At 43.1% G+C, this 27583-nt stretch overlaps 1 protein-coding gene across 4 annotated transcripts in view; it reads left to right on the top strand.

Annotated features, from left to right (window-relative positions):
• ATP7A (ATPase copper transporting alpha) overlaps positions 1-27583 on the top strand; it is a 147318-nt gene that overhangs the window by 100141 nt on the left and 19594 nt on the right. For all 4 annotated transcript variants that reach the window (XM_056537733.1, XM_056537730.1, XM_056537732.1 and 1 more), the window contains 3 exons: positions 8609-8700; positions 15105-15232; positions 25495-25649. In XM_056537733.1, coding sequence (XP_056393708.1) covers positions 8609-8700; positions 15105-15232; positions 25495-25649 — 375 coding nt within the window. The remainder of the gene's footprint in view (positions 1-8608; positions 8701-15104; positions 15233-25494; positions 25650-27583) is intronic.

The following is a 27583-nucleotide window of genomic DNA, read 5'->3' as shown; positions in this document are numbered from 1 at the left end:
ATAAGTACAGGTATGACTGTATGTTTCTAGCTTTAGTGCACATTTGGAGTTGCTCCTGATGTGTACATAAACATGCCCATAGTCTATAACAGGCCATACTATTCTAATGATATGCCGAACATCTTAAGGACATTGGGGGAGATTTATCAAAACCTGTGGAGAGGCAAAGTTTCCCATAGCAACCAATCAGATCGCTTCTTACATTCTTAACAAGGCCTCTGAAAAATGAAAGAAGCAAGCTGACTGGTTGCTATGGACAACTGGGCAACTTTGTCTCTCCACAGGTTTTGATAAATCTCCCCCCATTGAACGTAAATGTCCTTCCTGATCCACTGGGATGTCCTGTACATGACTCGAGCATCGAAACAAACGTGAGGATGTCCGCTATTAACCCTTCAGATGCAGTGATCACAGGAGATGCACAGATCACAGCATCTGCGGCAATGCAGCACTTTAAATGAAGGATCGGACCGCCCGGCAGCATGGCTGCAGGGATCCGATCATCAAAGATGGCGGACGGAGGTCCCCTCACCTGCCTTCAATTACAGATGCTTAGGCTTGATGTTCAGAATTGATCTTATATGTACACCACAAATGCGTTGAGCATAGATCTTTAGATTGTATAGAAGTCATATTACACTATTTGGGACAGTAGTGACTGGTGCCCCTGAGTTATTATGGTTAATAGTTGTTTTTCATTTTGAGTGATTTAGGAATATCAACAATTTTAATCTCAAATCCTACGTTTGTTTTGTGTCATCCATGGTGAGCGTTCATTCTTGTTGGCATTAGTGTTTATAGTGACTTCTACTTGCTACCTTCAGATGAGCGAGATTAACAGATTGAGCAACACTTTTGATCATTAAATAATTATTAAAATGCCCCATTTTTAGACTTCTTTCTTAGGTTTACATTAGGGCTGCTACTCTCAATTATTTTTATTGATTATTTGTTTCAGCCCTCCAAACCTGTCTCTGAGCTGTAGTCCAGTTTACCTGTTTTCTTCCACCAGATGGAGCTTCATGACATCGCTGCTGCTGTTTCCCCAAGCCTGCTCATCGTGAGGCCCAGAAGAGAAGCAGCAGCAGTAACATCATGAAGCTCTGCCTGGTGGCTGAACGGAGGACCGCGGCTTGTAGACAGGTATGTAGGGCTGAAACAACTACTCGATTAACCAACAATAACATAACATAGTTCATAAGGTCGAAAAAAGACCAGAGTCCATCAAGTTCAACCTATAACCCTAATGATTCCTTACTGAGTTAGATAGATCTAGAATCCATAACCTGTAATGTTATTATTCTCCAAAAATGCATCCAGACCCCTTTTAAATTCTTTTACAGAGTTCACCATGACCACCTCCTCTGGCAGAGAGTTCCATAGTCTCACTGCTCTTACAGTAAAGAACCCCCATCTGTGCTGGTGTAGAAACCTTCTTTCCTCTAAATGTAGAGGATGCTCCCTTGTTATAAATACAGTCCTTGGTATAAATAGATCATGGGAGAGATCTCTGTACTGATATATTTATACATAGTTATTAGGTCGCCCCTAAGCGTTCTTTTTTCTAAACTAAATAACCCTAATTCTGATAATCTTTCTGGGTACTGTATTTCTCCCATTCCCCTTATTACTCTGGTTGCCCACCTTTGAACCCTCTCCAGCTCCACTATATCTTTCTTGTACACTGGTGCCCAGTACTGTACACAGTATTCTATGTGTGGTCTGACTAGTGATTTGTACAGTGTTAAAATTATTTCCTTGTCGTGGGCATCTATGCCCCTATTGATGCACCCCAGGATTTTATTTGCCTTGGCAGAAGCTGTCTGACACTGGTCACTACAGCTAAATTTACTATTAACTAAGACTCCCAAGTCCTTTTCCACGTCAGTCGTCCCAAGTGTGCTCCTATTTAATACATAATGCCAGCCAGGATTTTTCTTCCCCTTGTGCATTACCTTACATTTATCAGTGTTGCACCTCATCTGCCACTTCCCAGCCCAAACCTCCAACCTATCCAGATCTATTTGTAACAGTGCACTGTCCTCTATAGTGTTTACCGCTTTACAGAGTTTAGTATCATCTGCAAATATTGCTACTTTACTATTTAACCCCTCTACAAGGTCATTAATGAATACATTAAATAGAACAGGACCCAGGACTGACCCCTGTGGTACCCCACTAGTAACAGTCACCCAATCAGAATAAGTACCATTAATAACCAGCCTCTGTTTCGTATCACTGAGCAAGTTACTTACCCACTTGCACACATTTTCACCCAGTCCAAACATTCTCACTTTATGCACCAACCTTTTATGTGGCACCGTATCATATTCTTTGGAAAAATCTAGATATACGACATCCAGCTATTGTCCGCTGTGGCAGGCAGCACCGACATCAGATTGCTAGGTAGCCCAGCCAGTGCCAGTTAGCACCTCATTAGCATATCCCAAAAATAGTAGATTAGGACCGAACGGCATGGCGGATCTGGGCACGGTAAACATCAAACTGATCAACATCCCACGTACTACCAGCCAGTACCGCTGGTTAGTGCGGGGGGAGAAAGCTGACAGTTTTCTTTTAAATATTGGCATTCATGTTTAACCTTTTTGCTATTAATATACGGTAGTTAAAAAACATTTTGGGGTTAGTTTTTCTGTCTCTATTTTTGCAGCTTTTATCTTTTTTTTTTTTTTTTTTACATAATCATAGACATTTTCACCCAGTCCAAGCATTCTCACTTTATGCACCAACCTTTTATGTGGCACCGTATCATATTCTTTGGAAAAATCTAGATATACGACATCCAGCTATTGTCCAATCTGGAGCTCCCCTCCTCATAAAAGCTGATCAGGTTAGTTTGACAGGTCTGATCCCTCATAAAGCCATGCATTTATTTTTATCAAGATACTCCAAAATAGCATCCCTTAGAAAACCCTCAATCAATTTACATACAACGAAGGTTAAACTAACAGGCCTATAATTCCCGGGGTCACTTTTTGACCCCTTTTTAAAGGAAAAATGTCAGCTTTCTCCCCCCACACTAACCAGTGGTACTGGCTGTAAGTGCAGGGGGACGCTGATCCATTTGTTGCTTACCATGCCCGGATCCGCCGTGCCGTTCGGCCCTAATCTTCTATTTTCAGGATATGCTAATGAGGTGCTAACTAGCCCCGGCCGGGCTAACTGGCACTCTGACGTCTGTGCCGCTGGCCGCAGCACTGCCCAGCTCATGGATATTCCTCCCCTCTCTCTTCATTACAGAGCGGGGAGAAGAGGGAGAGGCGGAGGGAGGGGAGGAATATTGATGAGCTGGGCGGCGCTGTGGCAGGCAGCACTGACATCAGATTGCTAGGTAGCCCAGCCAGTGCCAGTTAGCACCTCATTAGCATATCCCAAAAATAGTAGATTAGGACCGAACGGCATGGCGGATCTGGGCACGGTAAACATCAAACTGATCATCATCCCACGTACTACCAGCCAGTACCGCTGGTTAGTACGGGGGGAGAAAGCTGACAGTTTTCTTTTAAATATTGGCATTCATGTTTAACCTTTTTGCTATTAATATAGTTAAAAAACATTTTGGGGTTAGTTTTTACTCTCTTTGGCAATGAGTCTTTCTGTCTCTATTTTTGCAGCTTTTATCTTTTTTTAATTTTTTACATAGTTTACATTTTTCTCCATAGCATTTTAAAGGAGAAGTCCCATGTAGAAAAAGTATTGTGTTTTAAATGCAGAAGCAAAAGTTATATCACTTTGTAAATCACTGACTTTACCTATCTTGTATGTAAAACCTGTTTTTCTAGCTTCTTTGTTCAGAGAGGAAGTTCAGCAGCTCCTGTTCTGATGACTTGCGACGCCCCCATTGAGCTGCATTATGCTGGGGGCCGTGATGTCACAATTTCCCATAGTTCTGTGTGCTGCCATTAGCTCAGCCAGCTCTGTGCACGGCAAGGGAACCTCCCATGTGCAGCTTCAGCCAATCATAGAAGCCCCAGTGAGCTGAGCAAGCGTCTTCATCTCCTCGGCAGGGAAGCATCTGACAGCCAGCTCAGTGTTTATAAGAGCAAGAACGATGTCCCAAGAAGAAGCAGAGGGGGAGGGGAGATCCCTGCTATCCCCTGCACTGATCACAATCTGACAGCAGGTCAGTCTGAAAGAACAATGTCCTGAGAATAGAAGCAGGGGGAGGGGAAACACTGAGCCTGCTGTTAGGAAAGTGATCAGTGTCTAGGTCAGTGTATCCCAACCAGGGTGCCTTCAGGCATGCTGGGAGTTGTAGTTTCACAACAGCTGGATGCACCCTGGTTAGGAAGCACTGGTCTAGGCTGGGCTACTTCTGTGATGAACTGAAAGGCATTATGGGAGACAGGAAGTCAGGGACCTCCATGGACCAGGAAGTACCGATCTTTCAGAGGGGATTGCAGGAGAAGGGAGAGGGTGAGATACATGATGAGCTGATGCACTTTCACATGATATTAAAAAAAAATTTGTGACTTGGTCCATGATACTACTTCTTTAATGCTTCTTCACTGCGATCCTATTTTAGTAGTTTAAATGCTTTATTTTTGTTGTTTATTGCCCCCTTAACATTTTTATTCATCCATATTGGTTTTCTTTTATTTCTGACCCTTTTATTCCCATAAGGTATATAAATCTTACAGTGAGAATTTAAGATATTTTTAAAAGTCTCACATTTAGTGTCAGTATTCTTGTTTTTGAGGACATTATCTCAATTTATATTGTTAAGGGTTTCTCTGAGTTGATCAAACTGTGGTCTTCCTGAAGTTCAATGTTTTTGTGGCCTCTCAAGAGATTCCCTTATTGAAGAACAAGCTATAATGTATTATATTATGATCACTATTTCCTAGGTGTCCTTCTACTTGCACATAAGTTACTCTGTCAGGTCTGTTGGATAATATTAAGTCTAGTAGGGCGCCCCCTCTGGTCGGGCCTTCACCATTTGGGACAGATAATTGATTTTAGCTATAGTCAGAAACCTGTTTCCTTTATGAGATTCACAGGTCTCAGTCTCCCAGTTTATATCAGGATAGTTAAAATCCCCCATTATCACATCATTCTGATTTGCTGCCTTGTTTATTTGCCTCAGTAATTGATCTTCTGCCTCTTCAATTATGTTTGGTGGCTTATAGCAAACCCCTATCAAAAGTTTTTTATTTTCATCTCCATATATTTCTACCCATAATCTTCTGGACTTCGTCAACATGCAATTTAAAGGTGTATGTTTTTCTTCCTATCCCTATTAACTATTCTAACCCCTCCCTCCGCTCCACCCCCAGGTATATTAATAAGTCCCCCCTCTCTACTATCTTCCCCCCTCTACATTGTAGGTTCCCTTCCACCAGTCCCTAGTTTAAACACTCATCCACCCTTCTAGTCATCTTCTCTCCAAGCACAGTGGCACCCTCCCCATTAAGGTGCAGCCCCTCCCTACGGTACAGCTGGTATCCGACAGCGAAGTCAGCCCAGTTCTCCATGAACCCAAACCCCTCCTTCCTACACCAGCTTCTCAGCCACTTGTTTACCTCCCTGATCTCCCGCTGCCTCTCTGGTGTGGCTCGTGGTACAGGTAATATTTCAGAAAATATTACCTTTGAGGTCTTTGCCTTAAGCTTACGGCCTAAGTCCCTGAAATCATTTTTAAGGACACTCCACCTACCTCTTACTTTGTCATTGGTTCCAATTTGTACCATGACTGCTGGGTCCTCTCCAGCACCACCCAGCAACCTGTCAACCCGATCCGCGATGTGCCAAAGTCAAGCTTTACTTCACATTACCTTATCACACCCTAACAAGGTTTTTTTTAAACCCGTACACATGTTCACACTCACATCACTAACCTTTTTATTCTATCATACACCTTATACACCACTCTCACACTACACTCCCATACCCTATTATTAATACCCACTCTTTCATGCCCCCCTTTTTTTACTCATACTACTCTTGGGGTTTTAATAAATTTGTTTAAACCATATTTAACACTAATAGCTACTTATTTAACTATGAGAGTGGCATCAATTATTAAGCTATACTTCATATTTTCTCACTTTCTACATTTCCACACATTTAATTGACACTACGGTCCCCCCTGCTCACTAGGTAGACATTTACATATGCTCCTTTTTCCCTCCCCTCTTTTGCATGTCACTTTCACTTTGGCACTGTGTGTTCACCTTGCACCTGCACGTTTTTTCACAGTTGTCTTCCGTAATATTTTATTCCTCCCCCTTCCCCCCTTCTTTTCCCCTTCTTTTTCTTCCCCCCCCCCCCTCTCCCTTTTTCCCCCCCTCTCCCTTTTTCCCCCCCTCTCCCTTTTTCCCCCCCTCTCCCTTTCCCCCCTCCCTCTCCCTTTCCCCCCCCTCCCCATCCTTTCCTTTCCTTTCTCCCCCCTTTCCCCCCCCCCTTCCCCTCCCCCTTTCCTTTTTCTTCTGCACGCTATGCAGTTTACTTTTGATTTTCATGTTGTTGTACTGCCATTGTGCAGTGCAGCAGCATGAATATCTCAAAAATATGCACTTGCATCCGCATAACATGTGACCCTAATATGGGCAATATATGTACTTACCTAAATTGTGCACTTATTATGTATTTACCTAAAATGTGTACCCATTATGATTTATTGTATTTAGTCCCCGATACGTAATTTATAGTATGGTGATTTGATATAGAAATGAATATATTATATTTATGTTTGAATTGATTGATAAACCGTGCCTGTATATAACTATAACTAACTATCTAGCACTACGAACTCCCGCAATAGTCGGGATTTCCGCACTTGAGTTACCTCCAGGCCTCGCTTTGATAGCAAGGCTTGGCCTTCTACCTGATGGTGGGACAACTCTGGTATACGATTGGCCCTTACATCCGAGCCTCGCTCTGGAAGCGAGGCTTGGTTGTTTCGTGACGCTGTGGAGCCCTCTGGCGCGGCTTCCCGATGTCACGTGATGCGCGCTGACAGGTGTATCTGCTCCCGGACCTCGCTATGAGTGCGAGGCTTGGTAGCAGTGATTTATGGGCGACTATGACGCTCTAATTATACCACGTGTTTTAGTCCTTGGTTTTAATTGGCTAAGTCTCTGCATATTATACATACCCCACACTCTATTGACCACACCCCGGAAGAAGCCTTCATTGGTGAAACGTTGGGTGGCGGGTGGCTTTAGCGCTGTACTCCTTGCTCCACTTGGTAAAGTATTTCGTTATTTCTGTCTAGTTCAGGTTTTGCCCTACCCATAATGTGTTATTGATCCCCTGAGACTTCCTTGTCTGCTCTTTGATTTTTTGTACTTACTTGCGATCCGAGCATATTTGCTGGATCCGACTCTAATATTTAATCTACAACCTATGAGCAGTAGCCTCCCTCATTAATCCACGGGAGTCAATACTTATTGTGCTTTAATTATTTAACCCTTCCCCTGGCAGACAAGCATAGCCCCCGTTTCTCTCTCAGCACTTTTTGGATTCATACTTACTACTATATATGTATTCTTTTAAATTATTTTAAATGTCTTGTCATTTTGGATTCATGTTAATAAAGTATACTTTGTGATATTTATGTCCTGTTTGACGCCTTTTTCTTTATGAATTTAAGCCAGGAAGACAACACACTGTTCAGCGATCCCAGTCTTTGTGACCGATCACTTTGTCTGTCCCCCACTACCAGTACCTGTCTGGCCTGCCCTGCACTCCTCCCTCCCTCCCTACTGGAGCAGACACCCTCCTGGCGGTCAGAGGCAGAGTCCTGCTGCAGCACTGCTAGCTCTGAAATGGCATCCCCCTCATCTGCCAACCGGGCAAACTTGTTGGGGTGTGCCAGTTCAGGATTAGCCTCCCTGACACTTTTCCCTCGACCACGTTTTGTAACTGTAACCCAGCTAGCTGGTTGACTGTCGTGCACCTCCGTCCCACTATCCTTCCCCACCTCTACCCCAGAGAGTACTTGCTCAGTGAGCAGGAGACTCCTCACCAAGTTGTCAATGTGTCTCAGTGTTGCCAGTTGCTCCTCTAGATCCAGGATCTGGGCTTCCAAATGAACAACTCGCACACATCTCGCACAACAATATCCACCCTTAAACTGCTGTTCAAGGATTGCATACATTGTGCAAGATTCACACTGGACTGCCTTTTCCAACATGGAGGCCATATTAGATTTGGGGATTGCAAAAATTAACAGTAAAACAAAAACCAGTCAAATATTTCAATTAAACTCCCTGAATTTTAAGTCCCTTAATTTTAAGTCCCTCTCATTTTTATACTTACACTCACTTGTATACTCCACATTCTTGTATACACACACACAATCACTAGCTCAAACAATTGCTTAGTGTTGCTTATATAGTTACCAGATATCACCTCTCTCTTCCACTGCCTGGAAATGATATTTTTTTTAAGTGAGTCACAAGGGAGCTTTGTTGGGTGACGGATTAGAACTTATAGGGATACAATGTGACAGTCAGTATTTATTGTGTCTTCAGAATTTTAAAATTAAAATAGCAAAGGAATAAAACTAAAATTAAGTCTTCTGTCAAATTAATGTGCACAAATTCTGATGTTAAAATTCAGAATGTGTTCAAATCTTTTCAAGGGCAAGACATCAGAAGCCCTGGCTCGACTCATTTCACTGCAAGCAACTGAAGCTACCATTGTAACACTGAGTCCAGACAATTCTGTCTTAAGGTAACATTCTTGTTTCTTGCTTATATTGATTTTTTATTTATTTTTTTATTTCATTTGATATATAGCAGTGGTCTCCAAAATCTAGAAATCCAGATCATGCAGAACTACAACTCCCAGCTTGCTGGTAGTTGTAATTTTGCAACTAACATCTGGAGGTCCACAGTTTGGAGACCACTGATATATAGTATAATTTCCAGATGTGAAAAGTGTTCCAAAAGAAATTTACTTTTTAAATGTACTGCAGCACATTTTAATTACAACTGTATATCTATACAGTCTGAAGAATGGATGCTATTTGCCACATAGATCTCCATGGACCTTTAGCCTGTACACTTTTGTACTTTTCTTTTTAGTCTGACAATTGTATTAAATACATATAAGGCTTTTAAATCGGTGCTCAACAAATCCCAGAGAAGTTCGTCCTAGCACCTAGATTTTTGTCTATGAAGCGAGTGCAGGAGCTGCGCTCTAGGGATCAACCGATTATCTGTTTGGCCAATATTATCAGCCAATATGCACGATTTTGGACATTATCGGCAATTACCTTGCCGTTATGTCGATAATGCCCAGCCCGCCCCCCCGGCCAGAGACCGCCGCTGCCCCATTGTCTCCCCCATCCCCGGATTTATAATTACCTGTTCCCAGGGCCTGGGGTCCGCGCTACTTCTGGCTCCTGCAGTGTCCTGCGCTATTGCTGTGCGCTGCGCAACGACTAGTGACGTTCTCAATGCGACGTCACCGTCAGTGCGCACAGTGACAGCTCAGGACGCCACCAGAGCCAGAAGTAGCACGGACCCCGGGCCCCAGGAACAGGTAATTATAAAACCGGGGATGGGGGAGGCAATGGGGCAGCGGCAGTGGTTGGACTCAGGACCGGCAGGGGGAGAGAAGCGGGCATCTGTAGTCTCTGGCCAGAGGATACGCGGAGGGGGGGGGGAATTTGGTGGGGGGGGGGGGGCAGCGGTGGTGGTGGTTGGACTAGGGAGGATCCCAGGACAGGCAGAGGGAGAGAAGCGGGTGGCGGCGGCAGTCTCTGGCCCCGCAAAAGCCGCTGCGGCCCCTTGAAAAAGGAAACAAAACGGCGTTGGGGAGCGGAGCACGGCACTTCAGAATGGGCAAGCCCTAATCAGCACCTTATGCACTGACATTTTTTTGTTGCGAGTAGCTATTGCACTCTGATACGGCTGTTAGTTAGACACTGGGAGGCTTCTTCCCGGAGGGTTTATTCACCCAGCCGGGGTCCCCAGTGTCTATATAGGATTGATTCCTTATTGTGCAGGTGCACTGAATATAACTCCTACAGAGTTTTTCCCAGATTATTATAATAGTGTCCGTGTCTCTGTACTGTTGCTCGGCCTGTGTTTGGAGGTCTTTGTCCATTTTAGCCTCATTTTGGTCTTATGTCCCATTTTTTTATTGATTCAATAAAAACTTATTATGATATACATCAGGGATATATATCTATTTATTTGAATATTTTATTTATATATATATATATATATATATATATATATTTTACATATGTAGTGTATGGACCAGTATCTTACTTTTTATATCAGTGAGAGATCTATATTGCAGTTAACATTTTGTGTTTGATATCTCTCTATTATATTTGATACATCCCTATTATATTTTTGTACATTTTTGTATTTTTGTATATTTGCACATATACTTAGTTTATCATACCATGTCCAACTAAGGGTTAATTACCCTTTTGCTCAGAGGTTTCAGGACAGCTGCTGTTTAATCTCACTTATTGAAAGGGGGTGTTTTTCCTTACATTGTATGTCTATTTATTGGGGGTTTCATTACTGTCTTGTATGCCTTGATAAAGGGTTCTTCCTGAAATGCGTCAGCGTTTCCATGCTTTTATTCCTTTTTCCCCCTTTTTTGTGATCATTTTAAAAAGAGGAAAATAAAGCTTGCTATTTTTTACCATATCCTGACTGGAATCTGGAGTGCTGGTTTCCTCCCCTTTGGGAGTTACTTCCTACATCCCACTTATGTAAGGCAGTTGCGATTACGTTGCTTCCCATTATTAACCCTTTAGATACCGTTATCAGTGCTGATAACATATAGTTGCATAGTTAGTACGGTCGAAAAAATACATATGTCCATCAAGTTCAACCAGGGAATTGAAGGGTAGGGGTGTGGCGCGATATTGGGGAAGGGATTGGATTTTATATTTCTTCATAAGCATTAATGTTATTTTGTTCCAGGAATGTATCTAATCCTGTTTTAAAGCTGTCAATTTTTCCAGCTGTGACCAGTTCCTGAGGTAGACTGTTCCATAAGTTCACAGTTCTCATGGTAAAGAAGGCGTGTCGCCCCTTGAGACTAAACTTTTTCTTCTCCAGACGGAGGGAGTGCCTCCTCGTCCTTTGGGGGGGTTTAACCTGGAACAGTTTTTCTCCATATTTTTTTGTATGGGCCATTAATATACTTATATACGTTCATCATATCCCCCCTTAAACGTCTCTTCTCAAGACTAAACAATTGTAACTCCTTTAATCGCTCTTCATAGCTAAGATGTTCCATGCCCCATATTAGTTTAGTCGCACGTCTCTGCACCCTTTCCAGCTCCACAGTGTCCCTTTTATGGACAGGTGACCAAAACTGAACAGCATATTCCAGGGGAGGCCGTACCAATGCTTTATAAAGGGGGAGTATTATGTCCCTGTCCCTTGAGTCCATGCCTCTTTTTATACATGACAATATCCTGCCGGCTTTGGAAGCAGCAGCCTGACATTGCATGCTATTCTGTAGTCTGTGATCTACAAATACACCCAGTACCTTCTCTACCAGTGACTCTGCCAGTTTAATCCCCCCTAAGACATACGACGCATGCAGGTTATTAGTACCCAGATGCATAACTTTACATTTATCCACATTAAACCTCATTTGCCAAGTGGATGCCCAGACACTTAGTCTATCCAAGTCATCTTGTAACCTATACACCTCCTCTATAGACTGTACCGTGCTACAAAGCTTGGTGTCATCTGCAAATATAGAAACAGAGCTGTTAATACCATCCTCTATATCATTGATAAATAAATTAAACAACAGCGGGCCCAGTACAGAACCTTGGGGTACACCACTAATTACCAGGGACCAATCAGAGTACGAATCATTGACCACCACTCTCTGGGTACGATCCATGAGCCAGTGTTCAATCCAGTTACAAACTAAAATTTCCAAACCCAAAGACCTTAACTTACCTGTCAGACGTCTATGAGGGACAGTATCAAATGCTTTAGCAAAATCCAGAAACACTATATCCACAGCCATTCCTCTGTCAAGGCTTCTACTCACCTCTTCATAAAAGCAAATTAGATTGGTTTGACAACTTCTATCCTTAGTAAACCCATGCTGGCTATCACTTATAATACTATTATCCCCTATGTATTCCTGTATGTAATCCCTTATAAGTCCTTCAAACAATTTACCCGCAATGCACGTTAAACTTACCGGTCTATAGTTTCCTGGGGAAGACCTAGAGCCCTTTTTGAAGATTGGCACCACATTCGCCTTACGCCAGTCCCTTGGCACAATACCAGACACCAGTGAATCTCTAAATATCATGAACAGGGGTACAGATATTACTGAACTTACCTCTCTATGAACTCTTGGGAGCAATCCATCTGGCCCTGAAGATTTGCTTACATTTATATTACTTAACTTACCTTGTACCATCTCTACATTAAGCCAGTTCAGTACATTACATGATGTGTTACCAGCACTGACCTGTCCATTGTCAGCTCCTTCTTCCATAGTATATACAGAACTAAAGAACCCCTTCAGTAGCTCTGCTTTCTCTTTATCGCCTGTGACAACCTCTCCATTATCATTATTAAGGGGTCCTACATGCTCTGTCCTTGGTTTTTTTGCATTGATATATCTAAAAAAATATTTAGGATTAGTTTTGCTTTCTTTGGCCACCTGTCTCTCATTTTGAATTTTTGCTGTTTTTATTACATTTTTACAGATTTTATTAAGCTCCTTGTACTGTTTAAATGTTATAGCTGACCCATCAGATTTGTATTTTTTGAAGGCTATTTTTTTGTTGTTTATTGCTCTTTTAACATCATTTGTCAGCCATGTGGGATTTAGTTTTAATCTTTTATATTTGTTCCCCTTTGATTTAAAGATGTCCCATTTACCTTCTGTATCAGTATTTGAGAACACCTCCCCCCAGTCTATGTCCTGTAGTGCAGCCCTCAGCCCAGGGAAGTTTGCCTTTTTAAAGTTATATGTTTTTGCCTTCCCCGCCTTTAAAGGTAGAAATTAAACATTTCAAGCATTTAAAGGTAGAAATTAAACATGCTGGTAAGCTCAGGGTGTTCATCGGACTCTAGCAGCATGATTGCAGGGTGTCCGATGATCGATGCCTTTGCCCGCCGGATCAATGCCCCAATGACGTAGCCAGACTGGATTAATGGAGCTCCGATCACACTGTATAATTCTATGCAAAAGATTGGATATAAAAATCCCATATGGGGACTTAAAAAATTTAAAATAGAAAATTAATTATATAAAAGATAAAATTACCCTTTTCCCATTTTTCCCCCCAAAAAGAAATAAAAATATTAAACAAATTTGGTAACGCCATGTGTGACATTGTCAAAACTATTAAAATATAATGTTTATTGTCCACATGGTGAACTGCGTTAACATAAAGAAAAACAAAATGGCAAAAATCTTGGTCTTATTATATATCAGAATTTTTTTTTTATTTTTATAAAAAGCAAAACAAAGACAGGTCACAGTGTAAAAAATAAGCCATCATACAGCCCTGTATGCGGACACTTGAAAAAGATATAGGGGTTAGAATAGGACAATTTTAAGTAGTACAATAGAAATAACCATATAAACTATATAAACTGGGTATTGTTTTAATCACATTGACCTACAGAATAAAGAGAACATGTCACTTTTCTCATAAAGTGTACTACGTAAAGACAAAAAAAAACAAAATATGCAAAATTGCATTTTCATTTCTATTCAAGTTAAACAGATTTGTAAATTACTTCTATTAAAAAATCGTAATCCTTTCAGTACTCATGAGCGGATGAAGTTGAGTTGTTCTTTTCTGTCCAAGTGCTCTCTGATGACACTTGTCTTGGGAACCGCCCAGTTTAGAAGCAAATCCCCATAGCAAACCTCTTCTACTCTGTGCAGTTCCCGCGACAAACAGAGATTTCAGCAGAGAGCACTGTTGCCAGACAGAAAACAACAACTCAACTTCAGCAGCTGATAATTATTGAAAGCATTAAAAAATGTTAGGAGCCAGGATTTTAACCTATAACTTTTTTATTTTTCGACCTACGGAGCTGTGTGAGGGCCTATTTTTTGTGATGTGAGGTGTTGTTTTTACCGATACCACTTTAGCATAGTATTGACTTTTTAATCATTTTTCATTTCCTTTTTTTCTGGGATGTGATGTGACCCAAAATCTGCAATTTGGGTATTTGGAATTTTTTTTTTTCATGCCATTGACCCTGCTGGATCAGCATTGTGAATTGGAGCACAGGTCCTCCAGGTATGCGCACCATAACTGTTTAGCTCATTTAATTCCTTAAAGGGGTATTCCAGCTAAAAACATTTTTTTTTATTTCAACTGGCTCCAGAAAGTTAAACAGATTTGTAGATGACTTCTATTAAAAAATCTTAATCCTTTCAGTACTTATGAGCTTCTGAAGTTGAGTTGTTCTTTTCTGTCTAAGTGCTCTCTGATGACACATGTCTCGGGAACCGCCTAGTTTAGAAGAAAATCCCCATAGCAAACCTCTTCTAAACTGGGCGGTTCCCGAGACACGTGTCATCAGAGAGCAATTAGACAGAAAAGAACGACTCAACTTCAGAAGCTCATAAGTACTGAAAGGACTAAGATTTTTTAATAGAAGTCATTTACAAATCTGTTTAACTTTCTGGGGCCAGTTGATATATAAAAAAAAGTTTTTTCCTGGATGGGGTTATGGGGTAAAAATCTTGGCTCCTAACATTTTTTAATGCTTTCAGTAATTATCAGCTGCTGACGTTGAGTTGTTGTTTTCTGTCTGGCAACAGTGCTCTCTGCTGAAATCTCTGCTTGTCTCAGGAACTGCACAGAGTAGAAGAGGTTTGCCATGGGGATTTGCTTCTAAACTGGGTGGTTCCCGAGACACGTGTCATCAGAGAGCACTTGGACAGAAAAGAACAACTCAACTTCATCCGCTCCTAAGTACTGAAAGGATTACAATTTTTTCATAGAAGTGGTTAGTTGTTGTGGGCATAATATACAGTTTAATTTAAATGGCCACTTGTTTTAGGAGAGTTGTATTCCTTGTATTAGTCCTGTGTTATGTCAAATCCAGACCGTATTTTTAATACAATGTACAGTTATTTATGAATTTTCTATATCACAGTGAGGAGCAGGTTGACGTAGAATTGGTCCAGAGAGGAGACATTGTGAAAGTGGTACCTGGTGGAAAGTTTCCTGTGGATGGACGAGTTATTGAAGGCCATTCCATGGTGGATGAATCTCTTATAACAGGTACTTGTTGACACTGTAGAGAAGTCTCCAGTTGTTGTATAACAAATATTGTAGCATTGTTTGTATAAAGAAGGATCGAGCATATTAAATTCCAGCATTTGGTGTTGAGTGTGCGTGTTTATTGGGGGGGGGGTGAAATAGATGTCAGCTGAACGGTGTGTATGAGCAGCTAGTGTTTTGTAATTGTACCCTAAAAAATCTGGGCCATGGTCTATAACCAAATTCTTTAGTGTAAGAAGGGGGTTAAGCTGTCGACTGTATAACATACGTCTACCTTGACAGCTAGCCAAGCATTGCACGCACTCTAAGGAAAATTACAAGACCCAGCCTAAATACACTGGATATCGGAGTGGATACACAAGATATCGGATTTACATTACAAAAAGTGCTTTTGACGATCCTACTATATCTATCAATCTGGCTGACTATCCCCATATGCCGGCAGGCTCCACTGTGATCCAGAGCCACTGTGTACAGAAATGTTGTGCTCCCACCGCAACACAATCTGGCAAAAGTAATTCTATTCCCATGCCCCTTTAAATCTTCTTTTACATTCTTGACAAGGGGCACGCACCTCTCTTTCTCTCTTTTTGTTGCAGTACCTCTAGTAGCAGAGAGACCAAGATGAAACACAGGTCATGGGGTGGGGTTTCTGCACAGTAGAGAGCCTAGACTGAATGCATGTATCTTAAGACAATGCATCTGGGGAAGCACCATTTGTTAGTGTCATTTTATTGTTTTATATTACAATTAATGTTATTGTGTTAAAAATATTCCTGCCTGGTCTTTTCCATGAATGTGGACTTAGTTCCTGTCAGGATCCAGACTGGTATGCGGGAGGACACGGGTGTGGGATCCTCTGTGTCAGTGAGGTGATGGCGTGGGCCGTACCAGGGGAACGGAATCTAAGGGGTTACTGGTTTTCACCAGAGCCCGCCGCAAAGCGGGATGGACTTGCAGCGGCAGGTAACCCCCAGGTCGTTCCACCCGATAGCGACTCAACCTCACTGACAGCTGAGACAGGCGCGGTACACAAGGACAAGGCAAGAGCAAGGTCGGACGTAGCAGAAGGTCTGGACAGGCAGCAATGGTTCGTAGTCAGGGGCAACGGCAAGGGTCTGGATACACAGGCAATGGAACACACAGAAACGCTTTCTCAAGGCAACAAGATCCGTCAGGGACAGGAAGGGGAAGTGGGTTTATATAGTGTAGGGAATGTTAGGAACTAATTGGGCCAGGCACCAATTAATAGTGCACTGGCCCTTTAAATCTGAGAGACTCGGCGCGCGTGCGCCCTAGAGAGCAGGGCCGCGCGCGCCGTGACTGAGCAGAAGGACGGGGCCGGTGAGTGACACGGGATGCGACCTGCGGGCGGGCACGTCCCGCCACGGGGATCGCATCCCCGCCGAGGGACACAGAGCAGCGCTCCCGGTCACACTCGCTGACCGGGGCGCTGCAAGCAGGGAAGTGACGCCGCGAGCGCTCCGGAGAGGAAGCGGGGCACGGAGCGCTCGGCGTTACAGTACCCCCCCCCCCCCCCTTTGGTCTCCTCCTCTTTTTGTAGCCCAGGAACCTATGGATGAGCTCCTTGTCGAGGATATTGTCATCGGGCTCCCAAGACCTCTCTTCGGGGCCACAATTCTCCCAGTCAACAAGAATTTTTTTTTTACCTCTGACGACCTTGGAGGCGAGGATTTCTTTTGCCAAGGAAGGACCCAGTGACAGGAGCAGGAACAGTGACCTTGTGGGAAAAGCGGTTAAGAACGAGAGGTTTGAGAAGGGATACATGAAGGGAGTTAGGAATACGAAGAGAAGGAGGAAGATGGAGCTTGTAGGAGACAGGGTTGATTTGACTTTTGACTCTAAATGGCACGAGGTAACGAGGACCCAGCTTGTAGCTAGGGACACGAAACCGAATATATTTGGCAGAGAGCCACACTTTGTCACCAGGGGCAAAGACAGGAGGAGTTCTTCTCTTCTTATCCGCATGTTTCTTCATGCGAGAAGAGGCCAGTGAGAGCGACTTTTGAGTCTCCTTCCAGATAGAGGAGAAGTCCCGGGTCAATTCATCTATGGCAGGAACTCCAGATGAAGTGGGGATGGGGGGAAGCGGGTGACGGCCGTACACCACAAAGAACGGAGACTTGGCGGATGACTCAGAGTTTTTGAAATTTTACGAGAATTCAGCCCAGGGTAACAGGTCGACCCAATCATCTTGGCGGGAGGAGACAACATGTCGCAGGTAGTCACCAAGGATCTGGTTCACTCTCTCCACTTGTCCATTGGACTGTGGGTGGTAGGAGGATGAGAAATGTAATTTGATCTTTAATTGATTACAGAGAGCTCTCCAAAATGTAGACACAAATTGAGCCATTTAGACACAAAAGTGAGCCATTTTGGAAAAACGATCAAAGACCACCCAGATGACAGTGTTGCCATGGGATACAGGAAGATCTGTGATGAAGTCCATGGCTATGTGGGACCAAGGCTGTTCAGGCACCGGCAGCGGATGGAGAAGACCGGAAGGCTTCTGACGAGGGGTCTTGTCACGTGCACATACAGTACAGGCTCATACGAAATCGGTCACATCCTTTTCCAAGGAGGACCACCAATAGTGTCTGGCAATCAACTGTAAAGTCTTTTTGATTCCAGCGTGACCAGCCAGAAGGGATCCGGAGGCGAAGACTGGGAGGAACATAAGTCTTTCCTGGAGGGGTAGGCACCAGAGAAGCAGGAGCAGAAGAGATCAGACACTCAGGGGGAATGATGTGCTGAGGAAGGGTCTTGGCTTCAGAGGCATCGGTGGTACGAGATAGAGCATCAGCTCTGACATCCTTGTCTGCGGGCCGAAAATGGATCTGAAAGTTAAAACGGGCAAAAACAACGACCACCTAGCCTGGCGAGGATTTAGCCGCTGGGCGGATTGGAGATAAGACAGATTTTTGTGATCAGTATAAATGGAGATGGGGTGAAGGGATCCTTCCAGAAGATGTCTCCACTCCTCAAGGGCCAACTTAATTGCCAATAGTTCACAGTCTCAAATGGAATAGTTTTTCTCTGGAGAAAAATCTGCAAGGGACATTTTTTCCTTTAGCGGATTTTTTAAGGAGAACAGCTCCGGCTCCAACAGAGGAGGCGTCAACGAAGAAGGGCTTCTGAGGATCTGGTCTGGACAAGACAGGAGCAGAGGAGAAGGTGGCTTTGAGGTGGTTAAAGGCTTTCTTCGCCTGTGGCGGCCAGGATTTCGGATTAGCATTCTTCTTAGTCAGTGCTACAATAGGAGCAACGATGGTGGAGAAGTAGGGAATGAATTGACGATAATAATTTGCAAATCCGAGAAATCTTTGGATTGCTCGCAGACCAGTGGGATGAGGCCAATCCATTACCGCAGAAAGTTTATCAGGGTCCATTTGTAGACCTTGTCCGCACACAATGTATCCCAGGAAGGGAAGACCGCTGCGTTCGAATAGACACTTCTCAATTTTAGCGTAAAATTGATTTTGACGTAATCGTTGGAGCACTTGGAACATGAACATGGAGGCGATGTTCCTCTAGGTTGGAGAAAAAAATGAGGATGTCGTCAAGGTAGACTACCACACTGGAGTACAGCATGTCCCGAAAAATCTCATTAACAAAGTCCTGAAAGACTGCTGGGGCGTTGCATAGACCAAAGGGCATGACTAGGTATTCAAAGTGACTATCTCTGGTATTGAAGGCGGTTTTCCATTCGTCGCCTGCTCGAATACGGATGAGGTTATATGCGCCCCTTAAATCAAGTTTGGTGAAAATCTTGGCACCTCGCAGTCGGTTGAAGAGTTCGGAGATGAGAGGCAGAGGATAGTGATTTTTTTACGGTAATTTTATTGAGGCCGCGGTAATCAATACAAGGGCGGAGAGATCCATCTTTTTTAGAAAAATCCAGCTCCAGCTGGAGAAGAGGATTTCCGGATAAAGCCTCTTTTGAGGTTTTCTTGTATGTACTCAGACATAGCTTGTGATTCCGGGACAGAAAGTGGGTAAATCCTACCACGGGCTGTGTGGTACCAGGGAGCAGGTCGATAGGGCAGTCATAGGGTCTATGCGGAGGTAATATCTCTGCTTGTTTTTTTTTACAAAAGACGTCTGGAAAGTCCATATAGGCCTTAGGAAGACCTGGCAATGGAGTAGCCATGGAGACTTGGCAGGAAGAAACTGGGTGGAGACATCGCTTGTGGCAAGAAGATCCCCAGCTCTTAATGTCCCCGGTGACCCAGTTGAGGCTAGGTGAATGACGTTGGAGCCAGGGCAAGCCCAGAAGAATTTCAGAAGTGCAGTTGGGTAGCACAAAAAATTCAATGTGTTCATGATGGTGAACTCCAACAGACATAAGTAGCGGTTGAGGGCTAGTCCAGTCTCTCTCCATTGACGGATGAAATGAAGAGAGGTTTGACCAGACGGGTGACTGGAATTTTGAATCTGTTGACTAGGGAGGCTTCAATGAAACTTCCTGCGGAACCCGAGTCCAAGAAGGCCACAGCGGAGAAGGAAGTAGCATTAGCAGGTATAGCAATCCGCACAGGTAAAGTCAGTCGTGGAGAGGTAGAATTCACTCCTAGCAATGACTCTCCTACTTTGACTAGGGGAGTGGGTGCGTTTCTCAGACGCGGAGGACGAATAGGACAGTCTTTTAGGAAATGTTCGGTACTTGCACAGTATAGACACAGGTTTTCATTCCTACGGCGAGTCCTCTCTTGTTGGGTCAGGCGAGACCGATCCACTTGCATCGCCTCCTCAGCAGGAGGCACAGGAACAGATTGCAAAGGACGTTGGAGGAGAGGAGCCTGGGAGGAAAACCGCCTGGTGTGAACAAGATCCTTTTCCTGACGAAGCTCCTGGCGTCTTTCCGAGAAACGCATGTCGATGCGGGTGGCCAAATGGAAGAGTTCAGACAGGTTAGCGGTAATCTCTCGTGCGGCCAGGACATCTTTAATGTGACTGGATAAGCCTTTCTTGAAGGTCGCGCAGAGGGCCTCATTATTCCAGGAAAGCTCAGAGGTGAGACAAGCCCGTAAACTGATAGCTCAGTATTGGTTGCCGCCCACTATAGTAGAACTGATTGCTAAACTGAATCACATCATTAGATTGGAGAAGGCAGTGTACCAAAAAGAAAAGCATTACGTAAATTTGAATCTATCTGGGGTCCCTCGCTGGATACCCCCTGGGTACTTTCTGCATACTTATGCAGATCTTCTATGGAAGTGCTTTTGGGGGGTAATGGGGGCCCTGGCCGTTGATAATGTCTGTGTCTTATTAGCCAATTCCCCCCGTTTTTTGTTAATGCATTATATGTGCAGGTCTTTTTGTGTCCTCCGAGTCTGCCTTCTTATTTGACCACTTTTTTCATGTCTCTGTGCCTGTGTGACTGTTGTACGCCATGAGTTATACTTTTACTGTATGATGTGTTTTATACTTTCTCCTGACCACCATATGCCTCTTATTTATGGCTGCTGAGGAGAGGACACTGGGGTTGGGGGGGGGGGGGGAGGGAGTTTGTCTCTTTTTTTGGGGGGGGGGGGGTTTAGGGGAATATTGGATTGTTTTGTATGTCTTTTATCATGAAAATGTGTTCAATAAAAATTTTCTGATTTAAAAAAAAAAAAAAAAATGTCTCCAAAATGGGGGCACGTGTGTGTGTGGGGGGGGGGGGGGGGGGGGTCCACGGTTTTGGCACCATGGGGGCTTTGTAAATGCACATGGCCCCCGACTTCTATTTTAACTAAATTCTCTCCCCAAAAGCTCAATGGCACTCCTTCTCTTCTGAGCATTGTAGTTCGCCCAGGGAGAACTTTACTTCCATATATGGAGTATTTCCATACTCTGAAGAAATGGGGTTACAATTTTTGGGAGGCTTTTTCTCCTATTTCCCCTTGCGAAAAAGAAAAATTTGGTGTAATACCAGCATTTTAGTGAAAAAAATCTAATTTTTCATTTTCACATCCGACTTTAACCCCTTAAGGACCCGGGGTTTTTCCGTTTTTGCATTTTTGTTTTTTACTCGTTACCTTTAAAAAATCATAACTCTTTCAATTTTGCACCTAAAAATCCATATGATGGCTCATTTTTTGAGCCACCAACTCTACTTTGTAATGACATCAGTCATTTTACCCAAAAATCTATGGTGAAACGGGAAAAAAATCATTGTGAGACAAAATTGAAAAACAAAACGCCATTGTGTAACTTTTGAAAACACAGTCAATTTTTCGGTAAAAATTACACCTTCTCTTTATTTTGTAGGTCCATATGATTAAAATGATACCCTACTTATGTAGGTTTGATTTTGTCATACTTCTGGAAAAAATCATACACTACATGCAGGAAAATGTATATGCTTAAAATTGTCATCTTCTGACCCCTATAACTTTTTTATTTTTCCGCGTATGGGGCGGTATGAGGGCTCATTTTTTGCGCCGTGATCTGAAGTTTTTACCAGTACCATATTTTCATTGATAGGACTTATTTATCTCAGGCAGTCAGCAGTCATTCAGCGATTGGACAGCGAGGAGGCAGGTAGGGACCCTCTGGCTGTCCTGTAAGCTGTTCGGGATGCCGCGATTTAATTGTGCCGATCCCGAACAGCCCTCTGAGCTAACCGGCAATGGTTTACTTTCACTTTAAAGGCGGCGTTCAACTTTGAACGCTGCGTCTAAAGGGTTAATAGCGCACGGCACCATGATCACGCCGTGGCCCAGCGTTATAGAACGGGAGCGGACTCATGACATACTGGTACGTCATCGGTCCTGTAGGGGTTAACGAAAATTCGTGAAACACCTGTGAGGGTTTTTTGCTGTTTTGCCACCATAGGGGCTTCTTAAATGCGACATGCCCCCCCAAAAACCATTTCAGCTAAAAAAAATTCCAAAAGCCAAGTGTGACCCCTTCTCTTCTGAAAATTGTAGTGCACTTGACGTCCACACATGGGGTATTTAATTTTGGGGGGCATTTTCTCCTATTACCCCTTGTAAAAATGTAAAATTTGGGGAAAAATCAGCATTTTAGTGAAAAAAAATATTCATTTACACATAATTATTTTTAGAAAAGTCGTCAAACACCTGTGGGGTGTTAAGGCTCACTGTACCGCTTGTTACGTTCCTTGAGGGGTGTAGTTTCCAAAATAGTATGCCATGTTGGATTTTTTTGCTGTTCTGGCTTCCCAAATATGACATGCTTCCCCAAAACCATTTCAGAAAAGCTCACTCTCCAAAATCCCATTGTCGCTCCTTCCATTCTGAGCCCTCTACTGCGCCCGCAGGACACTTTACATACACATATGAGGTATTTCCTTACTCGAAAGAAATTGCGTTACAAATTTTGTGGGATTTCTACATCTTTTAAAAATTCAAAAACTGGGTCTACTAGAACATGTGAGTAAAAAATTAAGATTTTGAATTTTCTCCTTCACTTTGCTGCTATTCCTGTGAAACAGCTAAAGGGTTAACAAACTTTCTGAATGTCATTTTAAATACTTTGAGGGGTTCAGTTTTTATAATTGGGGCATTTATGTGGTATTTCGAATATTAACCCCTTAAGGACGCAGCGTTTTTCCATTTTCATTTTTTCCTCATCACCTTCTAAAAATCATAACACTTTCAATTTTGCACCTAAAAATCCATATGATGTCTTATTTTTTGCGCCACCAATTCCACTTTGCAGTGACATTAGTCATTTTAATTTAATTAACGATTTTTTTTATAGTTCGGACATTTTCGCACGCGGCGATACCACATATGTTTATTTTTATTAACACAGTTTTTTTATGGGAAAAGGGGGGTGATTCAAACTTTTAATAGGGAAGGGGTTAAATGACCTTTGTTAACTTTTTTTTTTCCACTTTTTTTTTGCAGTTATAGCTCCCATAGGGACCTATAACACTGCACACACTGATCTCCTATGCTGATCCCTGCAAAGCCATAGCTTTGCAGGGATCAGTCAGATAGGGGCTCGATTGCTCAAGCCTGTAGCTCAGGCTTGGAGCAATCAATCCCCGATCGGACGCCGCGGAGAGAGGTAAGGAGACCTCCGCCTGCGTCCCAGCTGATCGGAACATTGCGATTTTATCGCGATGTCCCGATCAGCCCCACTGAGCTGCCGGGAACTGTTCACTTCCGTTTTCAGACGCGACGTCTGAAGTGTTAACAGCGCGCGGCACAACGATCGGTGCCGCACGCTGTTAGCCCAGGGTCCCGCCTATCGTTAGCAGCCGGGACCGACCCCGGTGTGATGCGTGACCCCGTTTTTCACACCAGGCTTAGGGCGTACAAGTACGCCCTAAGTCCTTAAGAGGTTAAGGCCCTTCAAATCCACTTCAATACTGAACTGGTCCCTGAAAAATATCAATTTGCTGAACTTTGAAGCACTCTGATGTCTTTCAAAAGTAAAAACATGTCAACTTTATGATGCAAACATAAAGTAGACATATTGTATATGTGAATCAATGTTTCATTTATTTGGAATTTCTTTTTTCCTTACCAGCAGAGAGCTTCAAAGTAAAAAAAATATATATATACAAATTTTTCATGAAATCTGGGAATTTTTCACCAAGAAATGATACAAATATCGAGGAAAATTTACCACTATCTTAATGTAGAATATGTCACTAAAAAACTTTCTCGTAATCAAATTCATAAGTAAAGGCATCCCAGAGTTATTAATGCTTAAAGTGACAGTGGTCAGATGTGCATAAAATGATCTGGTCCTTAAGGTGAAAATGGGCTTGGTCCTTAAGGGGTTAAGTTTTCCCTTTATTTTTTTGAGCAGTGTACAATGGTCTTCTCTAGACCATTGTAACTTGAACCCATGCTCAAAATATTATGCTACTGACAGTCCAGATCTGCAAAATGTGTCAATGGCTGAAAGAAACGATCAATCACAATGAGCAATTCGCTGTTAAAACACCTGTATTACTGAAGTGTATGCACTGACTGGCTGTCTGGTAGCACCTCCCTACAGTACAGGGAGATATTACATGTCCTGTACTACTCTTTACCTGTGCCAGGGTTAGCTGCTCCTTTGGACAAAAGGTGAGGTCGGTTAAATTTTACTTTTTTGGAATATAGTGTGTACTGTACAGGACCCTGAAGAAGCTCCTGTCCTCTTCGTACACAGTGATTTACAGCTCCCAGCTGCTCTTACTTACTTCTATGTGTAAGGACTTGTTTTATCTGTATTAGTTATCTGCTTATTTTTCTTTACTCCTCACTTTTTACTATTTTTGGATGATGTTTTGGAGGCTTCAGAACCAATTACTAGGTTTTCATAGAGTTATGGTCTTGTCCTGGAACCAATTAATATTGTAACTTGACAGACTACTGTACCCCAATAACCCCTTTCTTTCCCCACTCACTATGTATAGTACTGTACAATAAATAATCCCAGCACAGTGCCAGCCTTTTCACTAGCACCGTGTCATGGCATAGAAGTAAGGAGTAGGTGCTGTGCTGTTATTGGCCTGACAACTAAGAGGCAGGAGATCCATGTGTTTGTATTAAGGCAAACAGCCCAGCTTTGGTCCACTACCTGAAATCAGAAGAATGAGAAATAATTGTGCACCAGAGAGAGAGTTTTCAGCAGTGCTATAGCAGAAGCAAAAGCACTAAAATAACCTTGTTACCACTCTGAGGATTTAATATAACATAACCATGCCCTTTTAACTACTTAGTCTAACTAAGCCTAACATTTATTTAAGGGTCACACATAGCCTATATGCAACGCATTTCACACTTCATGAAATTTGCTGTGCAGCAGGAAATATGCTGCGTATTCTCCTATGAGCAATACACAGGGCTGTCCTGTGTGTGCAGTAAGGTTTGGAGGCAGGCCTGCGTGTCACAGTCATGTTGGCTTCCTGAGCCCGCCTCCAAACCTCTGTAGGTAGCCCTGTGTGTCTGCTCATAGGCTAATACTCAGCGGATTATACGCAGTGTGAAATATGCTGCGTATATGCTATGTGTGACCCTACCCTTACAGCACATTCTTCAGCACTTACAACTCATTGGAGAACAGTCTTTCAAATTAAAATAATTACATTTATCATAGTTAATGTTTATATAATTTTATCAGTCTGTGGTAAACCTTGGAAGTAGTAATCATGGCATTAACATGGTTATAGCATATTGTGGAGCCATATTTGTTGTGACTTTTATACAGTGCGTTTGTAGGAAAGAATATACATAACCTTTCTTCAGCATTTACTGTATGATCTCAATCTATATCATGATCTTTCCTAGGTGAGGCGATGCCTGTAACTAAAAAGTCAGGAAGCAGCGTTATTGCTGGCTCAATTAACCAGAATGGCTCCTTGCTTATCTCTGCTACTCATGTTGGTTCTGACACTACCCTCTCACAAATAGTTAAACTTGTGGAAGAAGCTCAGACATCCAAGGTAACAACTTTTGTTAACAATTTCCATAAGCAATTTTTCCAGACACTCAAATGTTTATTTTGACTTTTAGCAATGATGTGTACTTCTCCACATAAAACATATGACCATCTATCGCTAGCTTAATATGAAATCTGAATAAAACCAAAAACATAATATTGCCTATAATAAGTGTATGCACGCCACCACAACCATGCCTACACTTATTATAGGTGATATTATTTTTTGGTTTTATTTAGTACATATTAAAGGTTAAGTTTTAGCCCTACATTGTGATATTATTGAGGTCTTTTCTTTCATTTGGTGATTTGTTGTTAAATACCTCATAGTCATCTAGTGCAGAGAGGCACATCATCTACTATTGATTTAGCTCAGTGATACTTAATATGAAATCTGGCAACATTGGCCTTCTGGATGTATAAAGTCTGGCCTTCTGGATGTATAAAGTCTGGCCTCCTGGATGTGTAAACATTGTCAATTCTAAAATGTTTGGTACCCACTAATTTCTAGAAGGGAAATACAGTAACCCCCCGACCTACGATGGCCCTGACATACGATCATTTCAAGATACGATGGCCTCTCAGAGGCCGTCGCATGTTGAAGGCAGCATCAACATACGATACTTTTGTATGTCAGGGCCATCGCATAAATGGCTATCCGGCAGCGCAGACTGCTTCAGCTGCCACCGGATAGCCGTTAACGGGGCCCCGTGTGGTCCGCTGACAATCACTTACCTGTCCTTGGGGCTCCGGCGCGTCCTCTTCAGGATCCCCTGCATCGTCGTTGCTCTCCATTGTCGTCATCACGTCGACGGAGAGCGAGGATGCCGGGGAAGCAAAGGCCTTGCCGGACCATCGGGGACACCCCGGGGAAGCGGCGACAGCGATGGAGGGCGACATCCAGGGCAGCGGTGACGGTCCGGAGCGGTGGGGACACGTGAGTATAACCTCCAATACCAGTGGTCTTCAACCTGTGGACCTCCAGATGTTGCAAAACTACAACTCCCAGCATGCCCGGACAGCCGTTGGCTGTCCGGGCATGCTGGGTGTTGTAGTTTTGCAACATCTGGAGGTCCGCAGGTTGTAGACCACTGTCCTATACTTTACATTGTACGGATCCCTCAACATACGATGGTTTCACCAAACGATGGTCCATTTGAAACGGATTACCATCGTATGGTGAGGGACCACTGTACTCTATAGATGGTCTAGATGCCTTCACAAAGCTCAGACATTTGTTACAGGGTGGCGCTCTTTCCAGGAAGAGAAACCAATGAGCTGCTGCACAGAGGACTAGTATTCTATAGGGCCCTTTCCTTCAGTAAGTCAGTGGTGGCCCAATGTCATCAAAATTGTCATCATGTAGTGTGTGTCTATGACATATCATAAAATGTGAGAGCTTTTATAACGCAGCATAAAAATTCCTTCAAAGCTGCCCTGTGAACTGGGCAATGTGATAACCACAGACCCTGACTAATAAAAACCTTTCACATATCATACAGGCATATCATAACTTTTGGTAAATGACTGTAACATTGTTTCATTCCTTAAAAAAGCGGCGTGCAGACTAGATATCTTCGTATTGTAAAGCAATGTTGTTTGTCACAGTTAATTTTATGCATAAAGCTTTATAAATGTAAATTGAACTTACCGTATTTTTCGCCGTATAAGACGCACTTTTTCTTCCCCAAAACTGGTGGGGGAAAAGTTGGTGCGTCTTATACGGCAAATACACATTAAAACCCTGTCCTATGACGGCGGTCCCTGCGGCCATCAACGGCCGGGACACGTGGCTAATACAGGACATCACTGATCGCGGTGATGCCCTGTATTAACCCTTCAGACGCAGCGATCAAAGCTGACAGCCGCGTCTGAAGCGAAAGTGACACTATCCCGGCTGCTCAGTCGGGCTGTTCGGGACCGCCGCGGTGAAATCGC

Source organism: Hyla sarda, chromosome 9 (genome assembly GCF_029499605.1).
Source record: "Hyla sarda isolate aHylSar1 chromosome 9, aHylSar1.hap1, whole genome shotgun sequence".
NCBI lineage: Eukaryota > Metazoa > Chordata > Amphibia > Anura > Hylidae > Hyla > Hyla sarda.
The sequence above is the reverse complement of the archived record's forward strand: the minus strand, read 5'-3'. Positions and strand labels throughout refer to the sequence as shown.